Source organism: Cryptotermes secundus, unplaced genomic scaffold, assembly GCF_002891405.2.
Source record: "Cryptotermes secundus unplaced genomic scaffold, Csec_1.0 scaffold770, whole genome shotgun sequence".
Classification (NCBI taxonomy): Eukaryota; Metazoa; Arthropoda; class Insecta; order Blattodea; family Kalotermitidae; genus Cryptotermes; species Cryptotermes secundus.
In genome coordinates, this window is record NW_019723912.1 from 77,896 (window position 1) to 96,876 (window position 18,981).

Consider the following 18,981-nt stretch of genomic DNA (forward strand, 5'->3'; position numbering starts at 1 on the left):
TATAGGGCGTATGGAGGGCAATAGAAGCACGAAGCTAATAAGGAAATACGAGCCCTGCAGAAGGCAGATTTGGGTGGGGCGAGTTGGACAGATAACACATGTCTGTGTTTACACAGACGCCTGCCGTCTCCCCACCAGAAGTGTGAAGCGTTGTCCGTCGCGCGAGGCACATTGCCCCTCAGGCTGAGGGCCTCGCGTGTGACGTCAGCAACAGCTACTCCACCGCGATGCAACTTGCTGGCTGCGTACCACGCGCCATTATGTGAGATTCATTTGAGGGCACCACCTCTCAATTGGAAACTGAAATTAGTATCATGTGACTGCGAGAAGGCGTCAGCCAGTCAGACACTTGTGCCTCTGCCTTCATTCGTCATCCACAGCTGAACGCGCGGAGCAGACGAACTCCATAGATTCATTCTTGGGTCCCAAGTCTCGGACTCCCCACCGCGGCGGCCCGCCTTCGATCACAGGCTAGGTAATGTGGGTCTTCTAATGGACGGAGTGGCGCTGGGCCATGATTTCTCCAAGCACTTCGTTTTCCCCTGCCAATTCTCAACACGTCTATCATTCTGAGCTGGTACAGTGGGCCCATTAGTGGCCGGTATACCAAGTGGTCGCTGCCTCAGATCGCTTCGTGATCTGAATCTGGTAGTTGGGTTCCAACGTTTCGAAGGAAAATATTGCAGCCTTCTTTAGGATAGATTAATATTCCGACTTCGTATCTTGTGTGGCACTGACTCCTGTCTGGTTTGTTAACCCAATGAGCACACCAACTGCACATGCGGACTTAGCCAGACATATATACTTTGTGTGTTGTAGGCCTGGTGTGCAGTGGTGCCGGGTTCGACTCGCATCTCCGTGGTCCCAGCTTCCTGTTGGAGCCGCCGCCGAGGCTCGAGTTCTCCAACTCGAGCGGAGGGTGGCTGGATTGTTCTGCGTCGGGCAGTCCGCCGCCGTCGGTGGACTGGATGTCCGTGGATGGGTCGCCGGTGCTGGACGTGCACGGCGTGCGCCGCGTCCTTCTGAACGGGACGCTGATCCTGCTACCCTTCCCCCCCGCGGCGTACCGGCAGGACATCCACAGCACCGTGTACCGCTGCGTCGCCTCCAACGCCGTCGGCAGGATCGTCAGCAGAGACGTCCAAGTCAGGGCAGGTAATGATGCATACGCCCTGACCTGATAAGCCACAGCCGTAATGCATTCTGCCCACACACTGACAGAGAGGATGTTACATAAGGACTCTTGCCGCAAGAGTTCAGTTGGGGGAAAAGTCTCTGGTCGTGAGCCTCAAGGGGCGTGACGAACTGAGTGGCGGTAAAGTGACTCTGACTGGCTCACACAGTGACAGAGAGGATGTTACATAAGGACTCTTGCCGCAAGAGTTCAGTTGGGGAAAAGTCTCTGGTCGTGGGTCTCAAGGGGCGTGACGAACTGAGTGGCGGTAAAGTGACTCTGACTGGCTCACACAGTGACAGAGAGGATGTTACATAAGGACTCTTGCCGCAAGAGTTCAGTTGGGGAAAAGTCTCTGGTCGTGGGTCTCAAGGGGCGTGACGAACTGAGTGGCGGTAAAGCGACTCTGAGTCTGACTGACTCACAGTGTATTTATGTGTTCCGTATGATTCTCGCAGTAAAGAGCAGTTGTTTGCCTGAACATCAACGAGTTTGTCTGTAAAGGAGATGCTGTGTTTTCTTTGCAGTAGGAACTGGATTTTTAAATATTATTTAGTCTTCAGATGAACGCTGAGTTGGTTCCCAAATTCGCTGTTACGTGCCTCTCATACAGTCCTCCCCACATCACCTAAATATATGCAGCACTCTTGGCTTTAATATAAAAATTCTGATAATGTGCACTAAAACCATTCTGAAGCACCTCCCAACGCTTTACCCTCTTTTCAACGTATTTTTGCAGAAGGACGAGCGGGCGCACTGCCTGCGGACGCTCAAAGTAGGGACAATTTCTGATCACCTTCCTCTTAAATGTAGCAAGACTCACTGCTTCCCCCCCCACTTCTCCCCTCCTGTGTCTAAGAAGCAATTCCTATTGCTAAAGTATACCCGCAAACTTGTTGATGGCCAGGCAACATGCAACGAAGTGCTAATTAAAAATAATCTCTTCCTTTTTTGAACGAAGTGAAGTGTAAATTGAAAGGGGTAGCCGGTCACGGTAGCCGAGCGGTCTAAGGCATGCACTGTCTTCGCTCGCTCGGATGCCAGGATCGTGGGTTCGAATCCCACTCAGGGCATGGATGTTTAGTTTGTGTGTGTGCGTTTTTCTGTGTTTGTGTGAGGTAGAGGCCTTGCGACGAACTGATCACCCGCCCAAGGAGTCCTACCGAACGTGTAAGATCTAGAAAAGCCTAAGTGAACGGAGAAGTTAATGGAGGTAGGCCTAGGCCCCCTGGGGCTGTAGTGCCGGGGGGAAAAAAATTGAAAGGGGTACGCGGGACAAGGGCTCAATGTTGAAGTTGTGTTGTTCGAACTCCGCCGGGTTTTGTACAGGTGAAGCAGTGATTTCGGAAATGTCACGAGTCATCAAATTGGAATGATCCATCATTTCAGTTCAATCGCAATTATTAACTGACGGTTTCAAGAGACTTTTCATTTGTTGTACAGGTTTGGATGCAAATTAACAATATCATTCACTTGTCGGTAGAGCACTTAGAAATGCTGCATACAGTTAGGGCCTGTTGAGTGTTTGCAGGTCAAATTGCAGCTGCTCGCCCAAGTACACAAATTTAAACAGTTTTAGTCTGGCACAATGATGCTACTTAAGGGGACCTGTAACACTGGAACAGAAATATAGGCCTAGGATGCAGTTGTGTCCTAATCCTCATTAAAAACCTGAGTTGTTTATAGTAGCGAAAATTTCAGATTCGAGTGTTTGATTTCGAAACGAAACGAATATCAATTAAATTCAGCCAGTAATCCGGAAACATTATAATATAGAGTGTTTACGTCATTATGAAAAAAGGTTTAATCGTTTATAGCACTGTGGTAACTGGATATCTGTATATACTATTTGTTTTAAAGTTCAAGAACTCTGCATTCTGCCCACACAGTGTATTTATGTGTTCTGTATGGTTCTCACAGTAAACAGCGATTGTTTCCCTAAACAGCATTAACCGGTTGGGCGTTGTTATGGAGACGGAGTGTGTTTCCTGTGAGGTACGGACTTCAAGATACTAAAACTCTGCATTCTGCCCACACAGTGTATTTATGTGTTCCGTATGGTTCTCACAGTAAACAGCGATTGTTTCCCTAAACAGCATTAACCGGTTGAGTGTTGCTATGGAGACGCTGTAGGCTTATAACGGAAACTCCTTAAGCAAGAAGTACTCACAGAGAACACACTGCCTCTCCCTTACAAAGACAAATGAGTTAGTGGTGTTTTGGGGGAATAACCATTGTTTATGTGAGAATCATCACAGGTACCCTGTGTGACCTAATGAGGAGTTTCTGGATGTTAATGCAGGTGGCACATATAGTAACCACTGTGCTGGAATAAATATCGACGCATCCGCGCTCTGACTTACCGGTTGAGCGACGGAAGAAAGGATCTGTCCTGGGGTTTGGAGCCCCGGATGAAGGAAATAAATCCCAATTGTGCCAGGCTGATGTAATGGAGTGCATTATGCCCCCAAAGTTCGCATTTGGGCTGCGCTGTGCCGAGCGAGGCCGTAAAAACAAGAAAATGAAAAGCAAAGTAACATTTATTAAGCAGTGGAATGAAAAGAGACGCGAAGCCCATTTCCCAGTGTTATATTCAAGTCTGTAACTTCGATGCTCACGCGTTTTCATGCTGTTTTGTTTCTCTTCCTTCAGTGCTGCCAACTTTCTGACTTGTCTTTATCATTTTGTATTACACGCATCGCAGCTTTTCAAGAAAAGAGAGTTTTCATTTCTCTGCGCCCCCTTCTCCTTGATCTTTAGTCGCTGTTTATTTTCTGTCCTGTCATCATGTCAGTGACTCCGTTCCCATGGCAACGTGAGACCTGCGTCAAGGTGGGCCCAGAATTACATAATTGGGTCACAGCACAGCGCGTTTGAGGGCCGCAGAGCGCGATTTCCAAGAAGCAGAGCCTTCACTTTCTCTCTAATTCCCTCCCTTAACGGAAACAAATATTTATGACGTCACAATGCAGTGTGTCCCTTTCCAAAATTCGAACCTATGGCAGATTTTCACGTCAGTTCCTACGAAGTTTGTGGTGCCAGAGACCATACGGAATTCTGAGGTGAGAGCGACAGAGATGCCCGCGGGCCTAACGCGGCAGCTGTCCCGTGTTGCGCGCGGTGTCTTTCACATTTGGCTCCGTTTGTTTCCAGTGGTGGCGCAGGAGTACAAGCTGGAGGTGGAGGTGCTTGGCGCTTCCCGTGGCTGCACGGCCGTGCTTCGCTGTGTCGTACCGAGTTTCGTCAAGGAACTGATCCGCGTAGTGTCCTGGGTCCAGGAGCCGTCCTTCTACATCTACCCATCGCTACAAGGAGGTAAGGATCCACCGTTTCCTCGGTGTGGTGGCCCATAGGTTCGCGTCTCCATGAGCACAGAAACTGACGGCTGTGACGGTGGTGGTGGTGGTGGTAGTAGTAGCAGCAGCAGTAGTAGTAGCAGTAGTAGTAGTAGTAGTAGTAATAGTAGTTTAACACTGCGAATAGCTCAAACTATGTGCTGGCGTTAATTAGATTATGCTATAGGGCCTATAATGAATTCAGAAGTATGTGAAGATACAAGTTGTGACATACTTTAAAATACTGTTCCAACATGTCCCTAGAGGCTGAGGAAAACCACGAGAAACGGTAGTCAGAATAGTCGGTGGACCTCCCTAATGGTAGCAAGAAGTCTGCGTCAACTTGGTCGATTGGTGACGAAGTTAAACGTAACGGTAAACGTGCGGGGATCGAACCCAAGCCCCCCAGTCCAAATACTGCCGCTTTGCCTGCTGACCCGCCGTCAACAAGAGAGCCAGTCGTAACGAAGCAGGAAGGATTTGGGGCAACTCGCCTGTCGCGTGCACCTGCACCCGTCAGTCCGTTTCTGTGCGAAGGCTGAGGAGCCAGTTTGCGTGTAAGGTCTCCGTGTCTGTTGCCTTGCGGTAAACCCTCGCTAATCCGGACGGAAAACTTGAAAGAATGTTCTTCGCAGGCGAGTACACACGTGGCGTTTGGGAAGACAGACGAGTCACTTGTCTGTTCAGACAAAACTTGAGACAGTCTCTTCAAACCTGCATCATTACGCTACAGGTAAGACGTTTAGTCGCCGGATTTGAAACCAGGTCACGTCGTGTGGGATTTGTGGTGAACAAAGTGACACTCGTGTGGCTTATCGCTGTTTGCCCTGCTGCTCCACATTTCATTAATCATCCGGCGCTGTATGAGTGTAGTGTTGGATCCCGCATGGAGGCCATTTAGAATAGCTCCACCGTATCCTTGCGAGTCGTAGAAGGTGATGAAAAGGGAACCCGGTGCGGAATATATAGACCTGATCCTCCAGGTTGGGGGGGGGGTTAGACACAGGGTTAATGATCTTACTCTGTAAAAAACCATTTCTGCGAAATTCAAAGACATGAAAATGGGATGCAGTCTCACAGAATCTTCTAAGGAAGGGCTCCTTTTCCAGTGATGATGCTGATGGTGATAGCGCCGTTAGAATATCAAACTGGAAAGCGAACTGTGTACCTTGATGCTGTTTAGACGAACTGAAGGCCCTTGCGTGTTAATTGTGAAGTTAGCAGCAACTCATGGGTCAGGTTGGGGGGCCGCTGTGCAGTCGATGTTCGAACCAACTTTTGATCACGTTTCTTGCGAACAGTTTGGGCGCTAACTTCTCTCTGTGTTAATCAGGAGTTCTGTAATGAAGTGAAGAAGTTACCGGACGAACTGACGCAGTTACACGAGGAAACTGGGCGAGACTCACGTGGCTGCATACAACAGTTGACGCTCACTAACAGCGGTTGAGAAGTGTGAGCGCGGGATACACGGTCACACGCAGGCCTCAAGGCGTAAAACTGCTGACGTTACGCAATTCCTGGTTACCATAGCAACGAATTGTCAAGTGCTAACATGTTGCATGGACTTAAGCCTTGTAATAGATCACAAACGAGGAAGCTGTCTTTTGTTTGTGTATCGTGTCTATTCTGTGACTAATGATAATATTTAGATGTGGGTATATGAAGGAGACGAATATTTACGATTGACTGTTTGTGCATGTTATTCTTGGCAGATGCTTTTAAACATCGGTAAGATGTGTGACTGGAAAACACTGGAGGAAGAAGGGAAAGTTTATGAACTCTTGTATAAGAAATGATGAGACTTCCGTCTGAATTCGCAGCGCGTGACACAGGCGTCTTCAGAATGCGAGTAAGTAGGCCAGGGCCCTCTGTGCTTCGAGACAAGAGGAGAAGCGAACAGCCAATAATCGCTGGTACAGCTTATTGTGAAAATGACACCGCTGTGTGGAAGCTGACACGCGGTGGTTTTCTTATTCGCAAAAGAATGTAATTTCTTTAGAGATCTGTCAGTGTCCCGGAAAAGGGAGATTGTTAGACGCCATTGAGACTGATTAGTGCCATTGTAGTGTGCTTTCAGTAGCGCACCACCACAAGTTTCGAGCACTTCCCAGGAATAGAAACAGTCGAATAACGAGAGTTCAGTTCTGTAGTGCGGCAATTATGTATCCTAGCAACCGAACACAGCCGACCGAGAGACTCATAAATGCGAACAAAATAAATATGATAATGGATCCACGAATGCCCTAATCCAGTAGCAGATTCCACAGGCCTCGCAGAAAGTGTGGGTTGTGTTTGAATGGGGTCGCAGGTTCGAATTGTTAGCGTGACATGATCGCTGCCATTGTCAGCAAGAGTTCCTGCCCCTTTACCTTAAAACGTGGTTCCTCACAAAGAGAATCCGCAAGAATAGAGACAGAAAGAGGAAGTAAGCACGCATCGCTGGATTGTTCGTTCTTCTGAAACACCACTTCACCCTATAAAGCACAGTGGTAACTATAGATACCACCTGGTTTAACATTGAGAAAACTCTGCATTCTGCCCACACAGTGTATTCAAGTGTTCCGTATGGTTCTCACAGTAAGCAGCGATTATTTCCCTAAACAGCATTAACCGGTTGGGCGTTGCTATGGAGACGAAGTGTGTTTCCTGTGAGGTACGGACTTCAAGATACTAGAACTCTGCATTCTGCCCACACAGTGTATTCAAGTGTTCCGTATGGTTCTCACAGTAAGCAGCGATTATTTCCCTAAACAGCATTAACCGTTTGGGCGTTGTTATGGAGACGGTGTGTTTCCTGTGAGGCACGGACTTCAAGATACTAGAACTCTGCATTCTGCCCACACAGTGTATTTATGTGTTCCGTATGGCTCTCACAGTAAACAGCGATTATTTCGCTAAACAGCATTAACCGGCTGGGCTTTGTTATGAAGACGAAGTGTGTTTCCTTTGAGGTACGAACCGAATCTTTGTATATTTTTTCGTCATCAAAATGCTGTCAAATCCACATAAATTATTTTTCTAAATTATATATCGACATTAATTCAGAGAATCAAAATCCCGCGGTCCCTGTCTCAAGCCACTGCTCCTACCCATCCTAACTTCACTTTCACACTGCCTCATCAGAAGGACGAGAGGGCGAAGCCAAGGAACCTGGTAACAAAATGATATTCTTTCTCTCCCCCACAATAAAGTGTCTCTCACTTTTCCCACGATTTTTTTCACTTTATCTACTCTGCCCTGTACCCCTCTCCCTCCCTGTTTACTCAGTCCCTGGATGTAAAATCCAGGATATGACTTCATTCAAGCAACTACCATTTCCTTTCAAATCCTTTCCAATCTCACATCCGCCAATCTTAACTTCCATTCGTCGGTGTATATAGCCTGGATACTGACGTCACATGTTTCCTCTGCCGTTAGGCACCTGCTGGACACGTGAGTAGCCAGTCGCGCCACCCTACGCCTTCACGACTCGGTATGCAGTTGAGGAACCGCGCAGAGCAGGACACTACAGGTCGCGTGTTTGGAGCGTTTGCCGAGCTGTCGCTGTGATTAATTGGTTCGCTGGTTAATTGACAGGGATTTAATGGCGCGGATGAACTGCGAACAGTGTGTGGCTCGGGGAGACAGGTGATGATGAATGTGGGACGGAGAGATCGGCGAATAACGAATTCTGTAAAGAAGTAATCAGCCATAACAAACAATGGAATATGCAGCATTATTGCTCTGGAAAGCGGACGGGGTGATATGGGGTTTCAGCTCACCAATAATAATAGATTTTCCTAATTTAATTTTCTCCACTTTTCGTGATGAATTACATTTATATCTGGTATTTGGTTTCCTGGGGAGCCGGGCTAGCGCAGTCAGTATAGTCACTGGCTACTGGCTGGATGACCAAGCCCCCCAAGGTTCTTCTCCACGTCGTCCAAACCGGCTCTGGGGTACACCCAACCTCCTGTCCAATGGGTACCGGGGGCTCTTTCCCCGGGCGAAAAACGGCAGGGGCGTGAGACTGACCACTCACCTCCAATAAGTACCGAAGCCAAGAAAATGTGGATCTATACATCCACTCCTCCATACGCCTTCATGGCGTGGTGCTTAAATAGTTAAGCACAGGGACAACTTTACCTTTAACTTTATTTTGTTTCCTGCACAATTCCGGACATACAGCACTGGACACGCCTATGGAGAACTGTTAAATCTTCTTGAGACACACACAAAAGTGCGTTGGTTTACCCTGTAGAATGTATCGGACAATATGACGCATGTACTTCTCCCAGCCGGAGATAAAGACGGTGGTATAACTGTCCGGGTTAACCCGACCTCCAGCCTGGGCGGCGTTGGGTAAGGATAGGCAGCTCAGCAGGTAAAGGCTTCACTCTGTCTGAAGGGTCGCATTGACGGGGACACACACCGCTCGTGCTCCGTACGGCAGGTCACAGTGATTCACTGCGTTTATGCTACTTCGTCAGTTTACACCCTTAACAGTGAGTTACTTAGTTCGCAGAGGCGACCAGGCGTAATGACAGGCTCTGTTTCTGCCGCGCGTCAGTTCCCAAGTGGCGAAACACGTCCGTCGACCGGTTAAGTTGACACAAAAATCTCCACCCCCAACCCCCGAGATGACTCGTACCAGCGGCGCATCACCTCCGAGCAGTGGCGTCCGACGCTAACACCAGTCCCTCATTGCCAGTTGGCTGGATTCGAACCGAGTTCCTCACCCCTACAGAGAATGAAGGCATTCCTGTTGGTTAAAACCAACGCAGGTCACGTGATCCTATGTAATGCATTTCACTTCTGGAAGCCATCAGCACCAGGATCTCATATTCCCTGCTCCAGACCTCACAAAGTAATTCCAAGCTCCGCGCATGCTCACTGCAAGCCCAGTGAATGCATAGGAGTGTAGATGTGCATAGACTTATATGCGGTTACATGGGGCAGGTAGGGGCTAGCTTCTCTGTGATAGTGGAACTTGCATTTGACGTGACGTGACGTGGCGCGTTGGGAGGGACACGCGGGGACTGGGAACGCATTCCGGCCAGCCGCAAGGGGCAGGACGTTGCAGCAACTTCACGGCGTTCACCTCACCCGGAAACTTAGCTGATCCGGATTTTTCTGACGTGCTCACATTCCTAATCTCTTGAACTCTGAACTTCATTTAAATGATACTTAACGAGAAGTTCTGGGAAGCACTGTTCGCCTGCTTTCCTTTGAGACGTCACGGACCGCATAGACAACAGCACCCGCAACAATTGTTCGTGATTACACACAAGAAGCAGCAGATACGACAGAAACAATACTACTGTAAGGGTCTCAGTGGCCTTGGCATCTTAACGGAAATCCGCTCCTGAAATGAGTTCTGTGTGCGTCTGGAAGCAGGGAGACGGACATGTAACCGCGCGCTGACATCAGACGCAGCAGGTCTCCCTGTGTACGCTGCTGTCTTATTATATGTCGGTGATATTTCACGAGTGGTTTAATTAAATGCTTCTGTCCGGGGCCCCTCCCGGCCCATCGATCACGTGGGAGCCGCGGGCCTCTCCGCTTTGCACCAGACTGTCTCGCATGTACACTCCCTGCCTCGGTGCAGTGGCGGATGTCTGCGGGTGGGAAGTAGAGAGGAAACGGGTTCCCAGGCTTCGCCCGTTCACTCTTCTGTTAGGGCAGTGTGGACGTGAAGGCGTTAGGATAGTTAGAGACAGGGTCCGGGATTTTTTTTTCTGAATTAATGCCGATGTATAATTTGGAAAAATTGTTGTAGAGTTTTTTATGCAGTTCGAACTCTCGTTCCCGAAATTCGTTTTTAATTATACGACTAAACGCGCGGTCTCAGGCATGAACCGTCTTCGCCCACTCGAACGCTGGGGTCGTGGGTTGGAATCCCACTCGAGATATAGATATATGTGTGTAGGTAGCGGCCTTGCTGCCGGCTGATCCCACCGACCGCGTGTATAGGATTGCGGCCAGGGCCCAACAGAGTGAGCAGAGCCAGCGACAGACGTCTGAACACGCGAGTAGCCTGTAGAAGCGCATCAGTTTATCACGAGTAAGAAACAGTTTTGCCTGTACTGGCCACCATCAGAAGACGAAACCTTGGACTGGTTGCACTTGATGGACTTCTGTTGCATATTTATATATAATTTCTCCACTTTATTGTCATGCCTTCTTTGAAGTATCAACCGCTATACCCTTTGCTGCAGTGAACACGCGGCAGCGCAGTTGCTACAAGCCTGAAGGTCGCGGGTTCGATTCCCGATGAAGCCATTTGTCTTCTTCAGTTCACCTAATCGTTCCAGCAGCACTATGACCCTGGGGTCGACTCAGCCTCTAAGAGAAATGAGTACCAGGAATATTCCTGAGGGATAAAGGGCGGTCAGCGCGCAAGGCTGAAAACCTGAACATCATCTGTGAGCCGACTGTCTAGAGAAAATGTGGGAGCCTCGACGTCTCACACCCCTATGAGCCTCCACGGCCTGTTACGGAGGTAGCTTTACCTCTATGTACATGTATGGATGCAAGAAATGCAATCAAATCCTCAGGGGAAGAACGGGCAATTCTCTCAGATTTATTCTCCGTAACGACGGTACATATCTACCAGACTGCACGTTGTCACACAGTCTCAGTGTACACCGCCGTAAGAACCCAGATCTCGCTCATATAACAAGTGAGCCTTGCATTGCGCAGGCGTAACAGAGACAGGAGCTCAGGACAGTGTCGCGGCCCACAAGTTGAGAACCACAGGGCCACGCCACTGACGCCTGGAGCGTCCTGCCCTATCTCGTTTTACTGACAATATCTCCTGGAAAACTTCCAGTGGGGCAAACTTATATTTTTATTGTTACCGGGCGGGGAAGGGGGCGCAGAGAGCAGGAGACAACAGCCTGCACAGCATCGAGACGTCCCGCGTTTATATTGCCTGCCTGCTTACGGCTTCTGAGTGCCGACGTTTCGAAGGAACGTCTGTAGATGGAAGGCAGAGCGTTGGTACTCACCGCTCTCGAAGTTGGTTATTTAACGACGCTGTCAGGATCGAGCCCACACAGCCCCAATGGTGAGATGAGTAATCATTTTGAAGCGGTTGGTGGAATGAGAATTGGCAAGGGAAACCGAGTGCCACTTTGTCCACCACAAATCCCATGTGACCTCTCTGCAGCTGTTTAGTGCTCACAGTCACAACCAAATTCCTGTGAACACCTTCAGATATTCTGGAGGTTTCTGTCGCGAATTGGGAGGTTTTGGTCGTGAGGCATTTAGTGACGGGGCGATTTACGGACATCTCATAACCCCATGGGCCTCCACGCCCTCTTACAGGGGTAGTTCTATCTTTTTACACGGCGTTATATCGCACGAGATAGAACTGTTCGTAGCCACCGCTGTGATAACCTCAATATTTCAAAGGAACAGTTGGAGTCCCCGCGTGGAGGCGGGTTCGAGTACCTCCACCGTAGCCCTGCGAGCCCTATGAGGCAGCGAGAATGGAACCCAGTGCTAGGGGTGTAACTGGGCCACCCTGTTCCTGGGGATATAAGTACGGAGGACATGGTCCTCTAGGTTGGGGGAGTCTCGGATCTGAGACACTAGATTATGGTCATGAGTCCCGTGGGCCCCGACACCTGAAACTCGGACGTCTATGTAACACGCCTTTCGCTGTTTCACGGCCCGTCGGGACACAAATGTGACTGAACTCTCGCTCGGTAAGAGCGGCAAGCAGAGAAGTGCACCAGTCAGCGCGCTGCTGTTTGTTCTGCAGTGCTGAACTGGCGGGAAATATTGCGGTCCCGGCAAATAGAAGAGGCTGCGGGAGGGGGAGGGCATGTTTGGAAACGTGGCAAATTGGCGATAAAATGAAATATCATCAGTAGCGGCATGATGACACAGCGTATAATTCGTAACTTAACTGCTCTGAACAGAGACCGCCTTGAGAAGCTGGCAGTCGGTATTCTGTTCAACCGTGTTCACAACAGGGTGGCGACACGAAGCCAGTCGGCAAGGCATCCATCCTAACAGTATCCTGTCATCGGGACCTAGGATATTCTTTTATAAACCACGATGCAGAATTAACTTTTGCATAATATCACGTAGATATCCATAAAGCGGAATACTTCTTGAGAAACTACTAGTCGCTCGGCTGCTTAAGAAATTCCCGGCCTTTTATAAATTAGGAAATTGACAAAAGCCCACCGTTGCACCCTATCCTGGACGAGATGAATCCACTCTTAAGACAAATGTTAACATTCCATAACATGCAAGTTTCTTACTTTGAAGGGCCATCCCTTGTTGACAGTCCGCGACCAATACATTCGCATCCATACACAGGATGCAGTGTCCACATCCCGAGGAGGCCTGATGCCCTCCTCGTATCTTGCAGGGCTGTCTTCGCTGATGTCCAAACATTCGGCGCTCTGTAGTGTTTGGTAACTTAAGGCGTCATTAAATAAACCGGGAATGAATAAAGTATGACGGAGATTTTGATACAGATGGTTCAGGGACGCAGTCGAACTGACTTAAATTTGGGTCTCATTTGAGTTTCATTCTGCAGAAAATATATCCACATTGCCCCCAGATAAGCCAGATGTTCATTTGAAAAGTATTCAAAGTCCACTCCGTACCTCAGAGGAAACACACTTCGTCTCCATAACAACGCTCGACCGGTTAGTGCTGTTTAGGGAAATAATCGCTGTTTACTGTGAGAACCATACGGAACACATAAATACACTGTGTGGGCAGAATGCAGAGTTTTAGTATCTTGAAGCCCGTACCTCACAGGGAACACTCTGTCTCCATGACAACGCCCAACAGGCTAATGCTGTTAAGGGAAATAATAATAATAATAATAATAATAATAATAATAATAATAATAANTTCATCTCCTGCAGACAAAGGTCGACTTTTTTGGTCATTACGAGGGGCGATGAAAACGACACAATCTGTTGCTATCAGCCCGAACAGGGCTACCAACATTCGCAGTTACAGTTTACCTACACCGTAATAGCTGTAACTTCCTGTAGGGATCAGGTTTTTTGCCGCTTTCGCCGAAGAAAATTTGCAGAACTGCGTGTATCTGTCTGTCAGCATATTTCAAAATGGACGACTGGATTTTCGCGAAACTTTATCCGGCCTCTTTTACCCTGGGCTACTTTTGTGGAGGTAAAGCGGCCGGGGGGTGCCGCGGTTTAGAATGGTGGAGGCAGATCTCCACTAATTCCCATGTCTCCCTGGCGTACAGTATAATTACTTAAGCATTTACTGCTGTACTAACAGACGCGTTGTCTCGGTACCTAAGTGCATTTGTGCTCGCATCTGTAGCGTGCCTTCGTAAGTATTTGTCGCAACAAAAATGTTTCGGAGATAAGTTGTAAAGAGAAAAGAATGTAAACTTGGCTTTCGATGCCATTAACCAAAGGAGTGTTAACATGAACATGCCAGAATTGTTACGCAACCCGCCTCTATGTGCTCACTTGGTGTTTACGTGTGCCTTTTGTTTTCCAGACGGGAAGTACCACTTGCTGCCGACAGGGGAGCTGCTGGTACATAACTTGGAGTTCACCGATCAGTTCCCCTCGTTCCGATGCCGGACAATGCACCGACTGACGCGACAGGTAGTCGTCAGCTCGCCAGCCAACGTGCGCATCACAGGTCAGCAATCATCAAACTCATCATCTCCACGAACTTGTAGACTTGGTTCGTTAAGGCTCGGCCCTGCGTCGCCTGAGCTGTGAGCGTCCCCTCGCTCGGTAACGGAGAGCCACATGCAAGCAGTAGCACAGTAATCATTTTTTTTTATTGCTAGAGGGGTGGGACTGAGTCCCTTGTACTGCAGCCACTTCTGGCCTCTTGTACCAGCCCCAGATGATAGGTGAGGGTGATTGTGGAGCAACTGGTGGAATGAAGATTGGCAGGGGAAACCGAAGTACTCGGAGAAAACCTGCCACAGCGCCACTTTGTCCACCACAAATCCCACTTGACCAGACCCATCACGGAACCCGGGCTGCCGCGGTTGGAAGCCAGCGACTAACCGCGTGAGCTATGGCGCGGCCCATATCCAGTGGGCACCTCACCTCCATCTAGTGCCGAGGTCAAGGCCAGTCCCCCGTATGTCTTCATGCAGTAGTGCTTAACTATTTAAGGCCGAGGACAATTGTAGCTTTACCCTATACGAGGGCTATTCCGAAAGTAACCTCCATTTGTTTTATGCAACTAATGTAGGAGTGGGGGAGAGTTCGCGCATGCGATGTAGCGTCACGACTCTGCCTTGCAGACTATCACATACCTGGTCACCTAGTGTTTGTTCTTGTCTCTGCAGTGTGAGTTATGCTGTGTTCTGCGATCGATAATCCCGCCAGCTGCGAAATTCGCGCTGTTATCCGCTTTCTTCACGCTAAATACATGCGCGGCTCACGGCCAAGGAGCTGTGAGGCTGTGATGTAGAATGATCGAGGATTGGCGAGCAGATTTTCACGACGAAGAGCGAAGTGATCGGCCGGCCGTCTCTAGTGAGTGATGATCTTGAAAGTGTTGACGAAAGAAAGTTGTGATAGACGGCGCTTCACAATTTGCAGAGGCTTCACGCACTTATCCCCGCGAGATTATCATAATTAGGCTAGGCTACCAGGCATTCCGAAAATGCTCAGGGGTGCACAGAAACGCAGAAAATGACTTCGACTTTGACTATTTCTAAGTGATACCACAAAGATCGCAATGGGTTTGTCAGTCACATGATACTAGTAAGAGGTTGCATCTGTGAGTGTCGAGACCAAGGAGCAGTCAAAGAGCGGTGCAGACATTCAGCAAGCAAGTCGAAAGAGTTGAACAGCGCTCTGCCAGGAAGTTCATGGCAGCTGTTTTCTGGGATAGAAGGAGTGCTGATCATGGGGTTCACGCAACAAGGGACCACAATAACGTCAGAAGTGTATTCTGAAACAGTAAAAAAATATGTAGGGCCATTCAGAACAAAAGGCAATGGAATTCTGCCATCACGTGTAATTCTCCTCCATGACAATGCGCGTCCGCATTCTCGAGTACTGCTGGAGCATTTTAACTGGTAGTTGTTTGACCAGCCTTCTTACAGCCGAGCGACTACCACCTGTTTCCCTGGGATCACAATGAGGAGCTATAAAACTGATTCTCCTGTACGACGAGTGTCTCAACTCCGGCCTTGACTACGTTGAGAAGTAGCTCAGGTATGTACAATAAGTTCTGTCTGTCTCTGACAGCTGACAGGAGGTTACATATCTCTTCACGTTCTGCTGTTCATGAAAGATAGGCGAGGCCTTCACTCGGCCTGAGTATGCAACCCGCTCCAGAACAGTAGGATCGCCGCTGCGAGAGCATTAGCATGGGCAATTGAGTGCTGTGGGGGGGGGGGCAGCATTGCAGGAAACAAGGAGAAAACTTCTCCCCTCTGCTGAATCGCGCACAGAAATGGACGTTTTGGAGTTCAGAATTGCCCCGCTGTTGCAGGAACGGAAGAGAGTTCCCCCCCATCCCCGACTTTGATGTCTTCATAAAACGGGGCAGAACTTTTATTAGAGCGCATCTTACACAGCGTGTTGGGTCGAATGTACTTTACTACCGTATTTCTGAAACGTTTAAAACAAAGTTACTTCAGAATTATTAATATTCTGACGTGAACAGGCGCAGTGACGTGTGCGAAAGCTGAAGAAGATATCGGGCCCGAGAGACACAGTGTGTTCCTAAAATTAGTAGCCTCGTATTGTTCGGCCGATGCTCATAAGCATCTTGCAAGAAACATGAGCAAATGCTACCAAATTTTAGTCGCGGAATCTGAAGAGAAGACACCACTTGGAAGATCTAAACATAGATGGGAGGATAGTACTGCAACGGAGCTTATAGAACGGTGTGGCAATATGAGTTTGATGGGTGTGTCTAATGGTAAGGTTCAATATCGGGCTTTTGTGAGTACTGAAATGAAAGAAATCTACTTCAAGCTTGAAGCCGGAGGCTCCCAGAGCCGTCAAACACTAAAATGTTGTCATGGTTTCCATGGGACTCGGAATCAAGATTCACTGTGCTGGCGAGGGCCAGCAGCGTCAAGAAGTGGTACATATAGCCAAAAAAGAAAACACATTCGCATCTTCTGGCAGTAAAGATACCAGGGGAAGCTGCTCATGTTGGACCCAGCGCTGATGCCTCATGGCAGTTGCACTGCCAACTGCAGCGGGACTGCAGACAGTTAGGAGCGGAAGCACAAGCAAGATGATATCACCCAACAAACCACTTGTCTTCCGAGAGCCGGGATAGCGACGGGCTGCACGCCCAAATCCGGGAAGGGAAAGAGCGGCCGGGCCGACTCTGCTATCCAGTGGGTACGGCGGCGTGAAGCTGACCACTCACCTCTGTCTAGTGTTGACGTTAAGAATGGTGGAGATATACATCCACTCCCCTATACGCCTTCACAGGGACAAGTTTACCGTTTCCTTACATCAGGGTACAAGTTCTCAGCCAGGCACTGACGTCACTGCTACATGTGTAGGTCCATGCAACCGAGCAGATTGGTCGCCGGGGAATTTCCTTCCCAGCTCCAACTCGTTATTAAATAACGAGCCTCAAACCAAGGTTCTACTGCGCCCCAAGGACCAATCAGTTCCGGGCTAACAGCCAGGCGAGGCGAGGGTAGACATGTCAAGCGAGCAATGTCATTATAGCAGTGGTGGCCAAACTTGCACGGCGGCCGAGCGGCCCTTGAGAAACCACATCGGTTAGCGTCGCCACATTTGTCTGGAACCGCCGAATGGATTTCCGTTAAATTTGGAATTAGGGAATTTCACTAAATTTTGTGGACACGTTCCACTTCTGGTTGGAACCAACTTGGATGCATAGTTGCGTGCACGAGGAGGGAGCGGTAACCCCCACTCACGGGAGCAAGTTGCATAATATCTCGCCGTTGTTCTGCACAGGCGCTGAAGTCCGCGCACTTCGCAGATCCCATCTTCAGGGTCAACTTTCCTCTTGTCATCTACTTTCTGGTCTATTGCTTGACTTAAGGTGGAGGCGACATGTTCCTCCGAAACGTCGGTTGACTTTCAACGGCGTTATATCCCGGAAGATGGAACTCTTTAATACATTTCGTCTACTGGAACACGTAAGTGCCGACAAGGCTCAGGCAGAATACAGTTTGCTCTCTGCCGCTGTGGGAAGTCCCGAACTGTGTTCTGCAGAGCAGACTGGTGACGCAGGGATCACATGTCGAGTTACGTTCAGCGTGTTGTGTTCGTGTTGCGATGTGGCAACCAGTGCTCTTAGTGCAATACACTGATAAATAAAGACATCTAAAATTTCATGACCCCGTATAGGCTGTACTTTCAAGTGGATAGTGATAGCAACTGGAGGGAACTTGAAATCATTTCCGTGACCTTCATTTTCTTGGTATCGAGGCTACGTACTGTCGGATAGTAGAGTGGCCGGTAAGTGGTGAGTTGACTATCCCTGTAACAGGCCGCGGAAAACCATAGGGTTGTGAGACGTCGAGGCTCCCACATCTTCTCTAGACAATCAGCACACACATGGCGGTGAAGTTGTCAGCCTTACGCTCAGGTCGCCCTTTACCCCCAAGGAATATCCCTGGTACTCATTTCTGTTAGAGGCTGAGTCGGCCCCAGGGCCATATTGCGGCTGAGAGGATTAGGTCAATTGAAAATTATGATGACCTCATCGGGAATTGAACCCGGTCGTGGCCTGATTTGGATACTAACTCGGCCTGTGGACCTTAGCTGTACCCCAAGTTGTTGGGTCGGAGCGCCGCATTGGACACCACTTGTGTGAGTGCTGCTAAAGTGGAGCGTTACTGCGCTTGCTCGGAATATTATTAGCATAAAAACTGGCGAGAGTTTGAAGCAGTCCATTCCGAGGAAGAAACAGATCTTGTAATGGCTGGATGGAATGGCCCTGAATCCTTGGGACCACTCAACTATCTCATTCGCCCTGTTCTCTATGTCTCCGGGACTGCAAATGATTCTCTTTCTAACATACGAATTGCTCGGCTCATTGCATGGAAACGCCGTGACGGGTAGGCAACTTCACCGACTGCTTTGTGTGTAAGTAGTCTAGTTACGGTTGACAGGCGCTGTCAGTGTTTAGTGCCCGCATTAGATTAAGAGGGTGAAATACACGCGCACCGTGACACTTGCGGTGTCTTCGCGCGCTTATGCTTAATTATCAGGAGAAAGGTGTAAGGGGCATAAAACACGTGTACATTATTTCTCTATAAGTTGCTTTCAAAATATATCTCGCTCCGATAAACATTCAGCACAGAGAAGTTCGTGTAGGTTTTCAAGTGGTATTGTTCTCTGATTGTAACCCAAATCGATATGTATCGACAAACTTTAGCAAAAGACCGTCAGTATCAAATTTCGTGGATATTCGTTTTTGGTTCTGCAATGTTACAGACAAAAATGAACAGATTGACCCGAAAGTCGGTGGCCCTAACTCCTTCTGTCACATTAACGGAACTCTTCA

General features: G+C 48.8%; 1 protein-coding gene across 5 annotated transcripts in view; it reads left to right on the forward strand.

The window, feature by feature from the left end:
• Positions 1-881: 881 nt before the first annotated feature.
• The window catches only part of LOC111862128 (Down syndrome cell adhesion molecule-like protein Dscam2), an 81,494-nt gene continuing 63,394 nt past the window's right edge, over positions 882-18,981 (forward strand). For all 5 annotated transcript variants that reach the window (XM_033750565.1, XM_033750566.1, XM_023847283.2 and 2 more), the window contains exons 1-3: positions 882-1,155; positions 4,328-4,489; positions 13,996-14,142. In XM_033750565.1, coding sequence (XP_033606456.1) covers positions 969-1,155; positions 4,328-4,489; positions 13,996-14,142 — 496 coding nt within the window. In that variant the 5' untranslated portion in view covers positions 882-968. The remainder of the gene's footprint in view (positions 1,156-4,327; positions 4,490-13,995; positions 14,143-18,981) is intronic.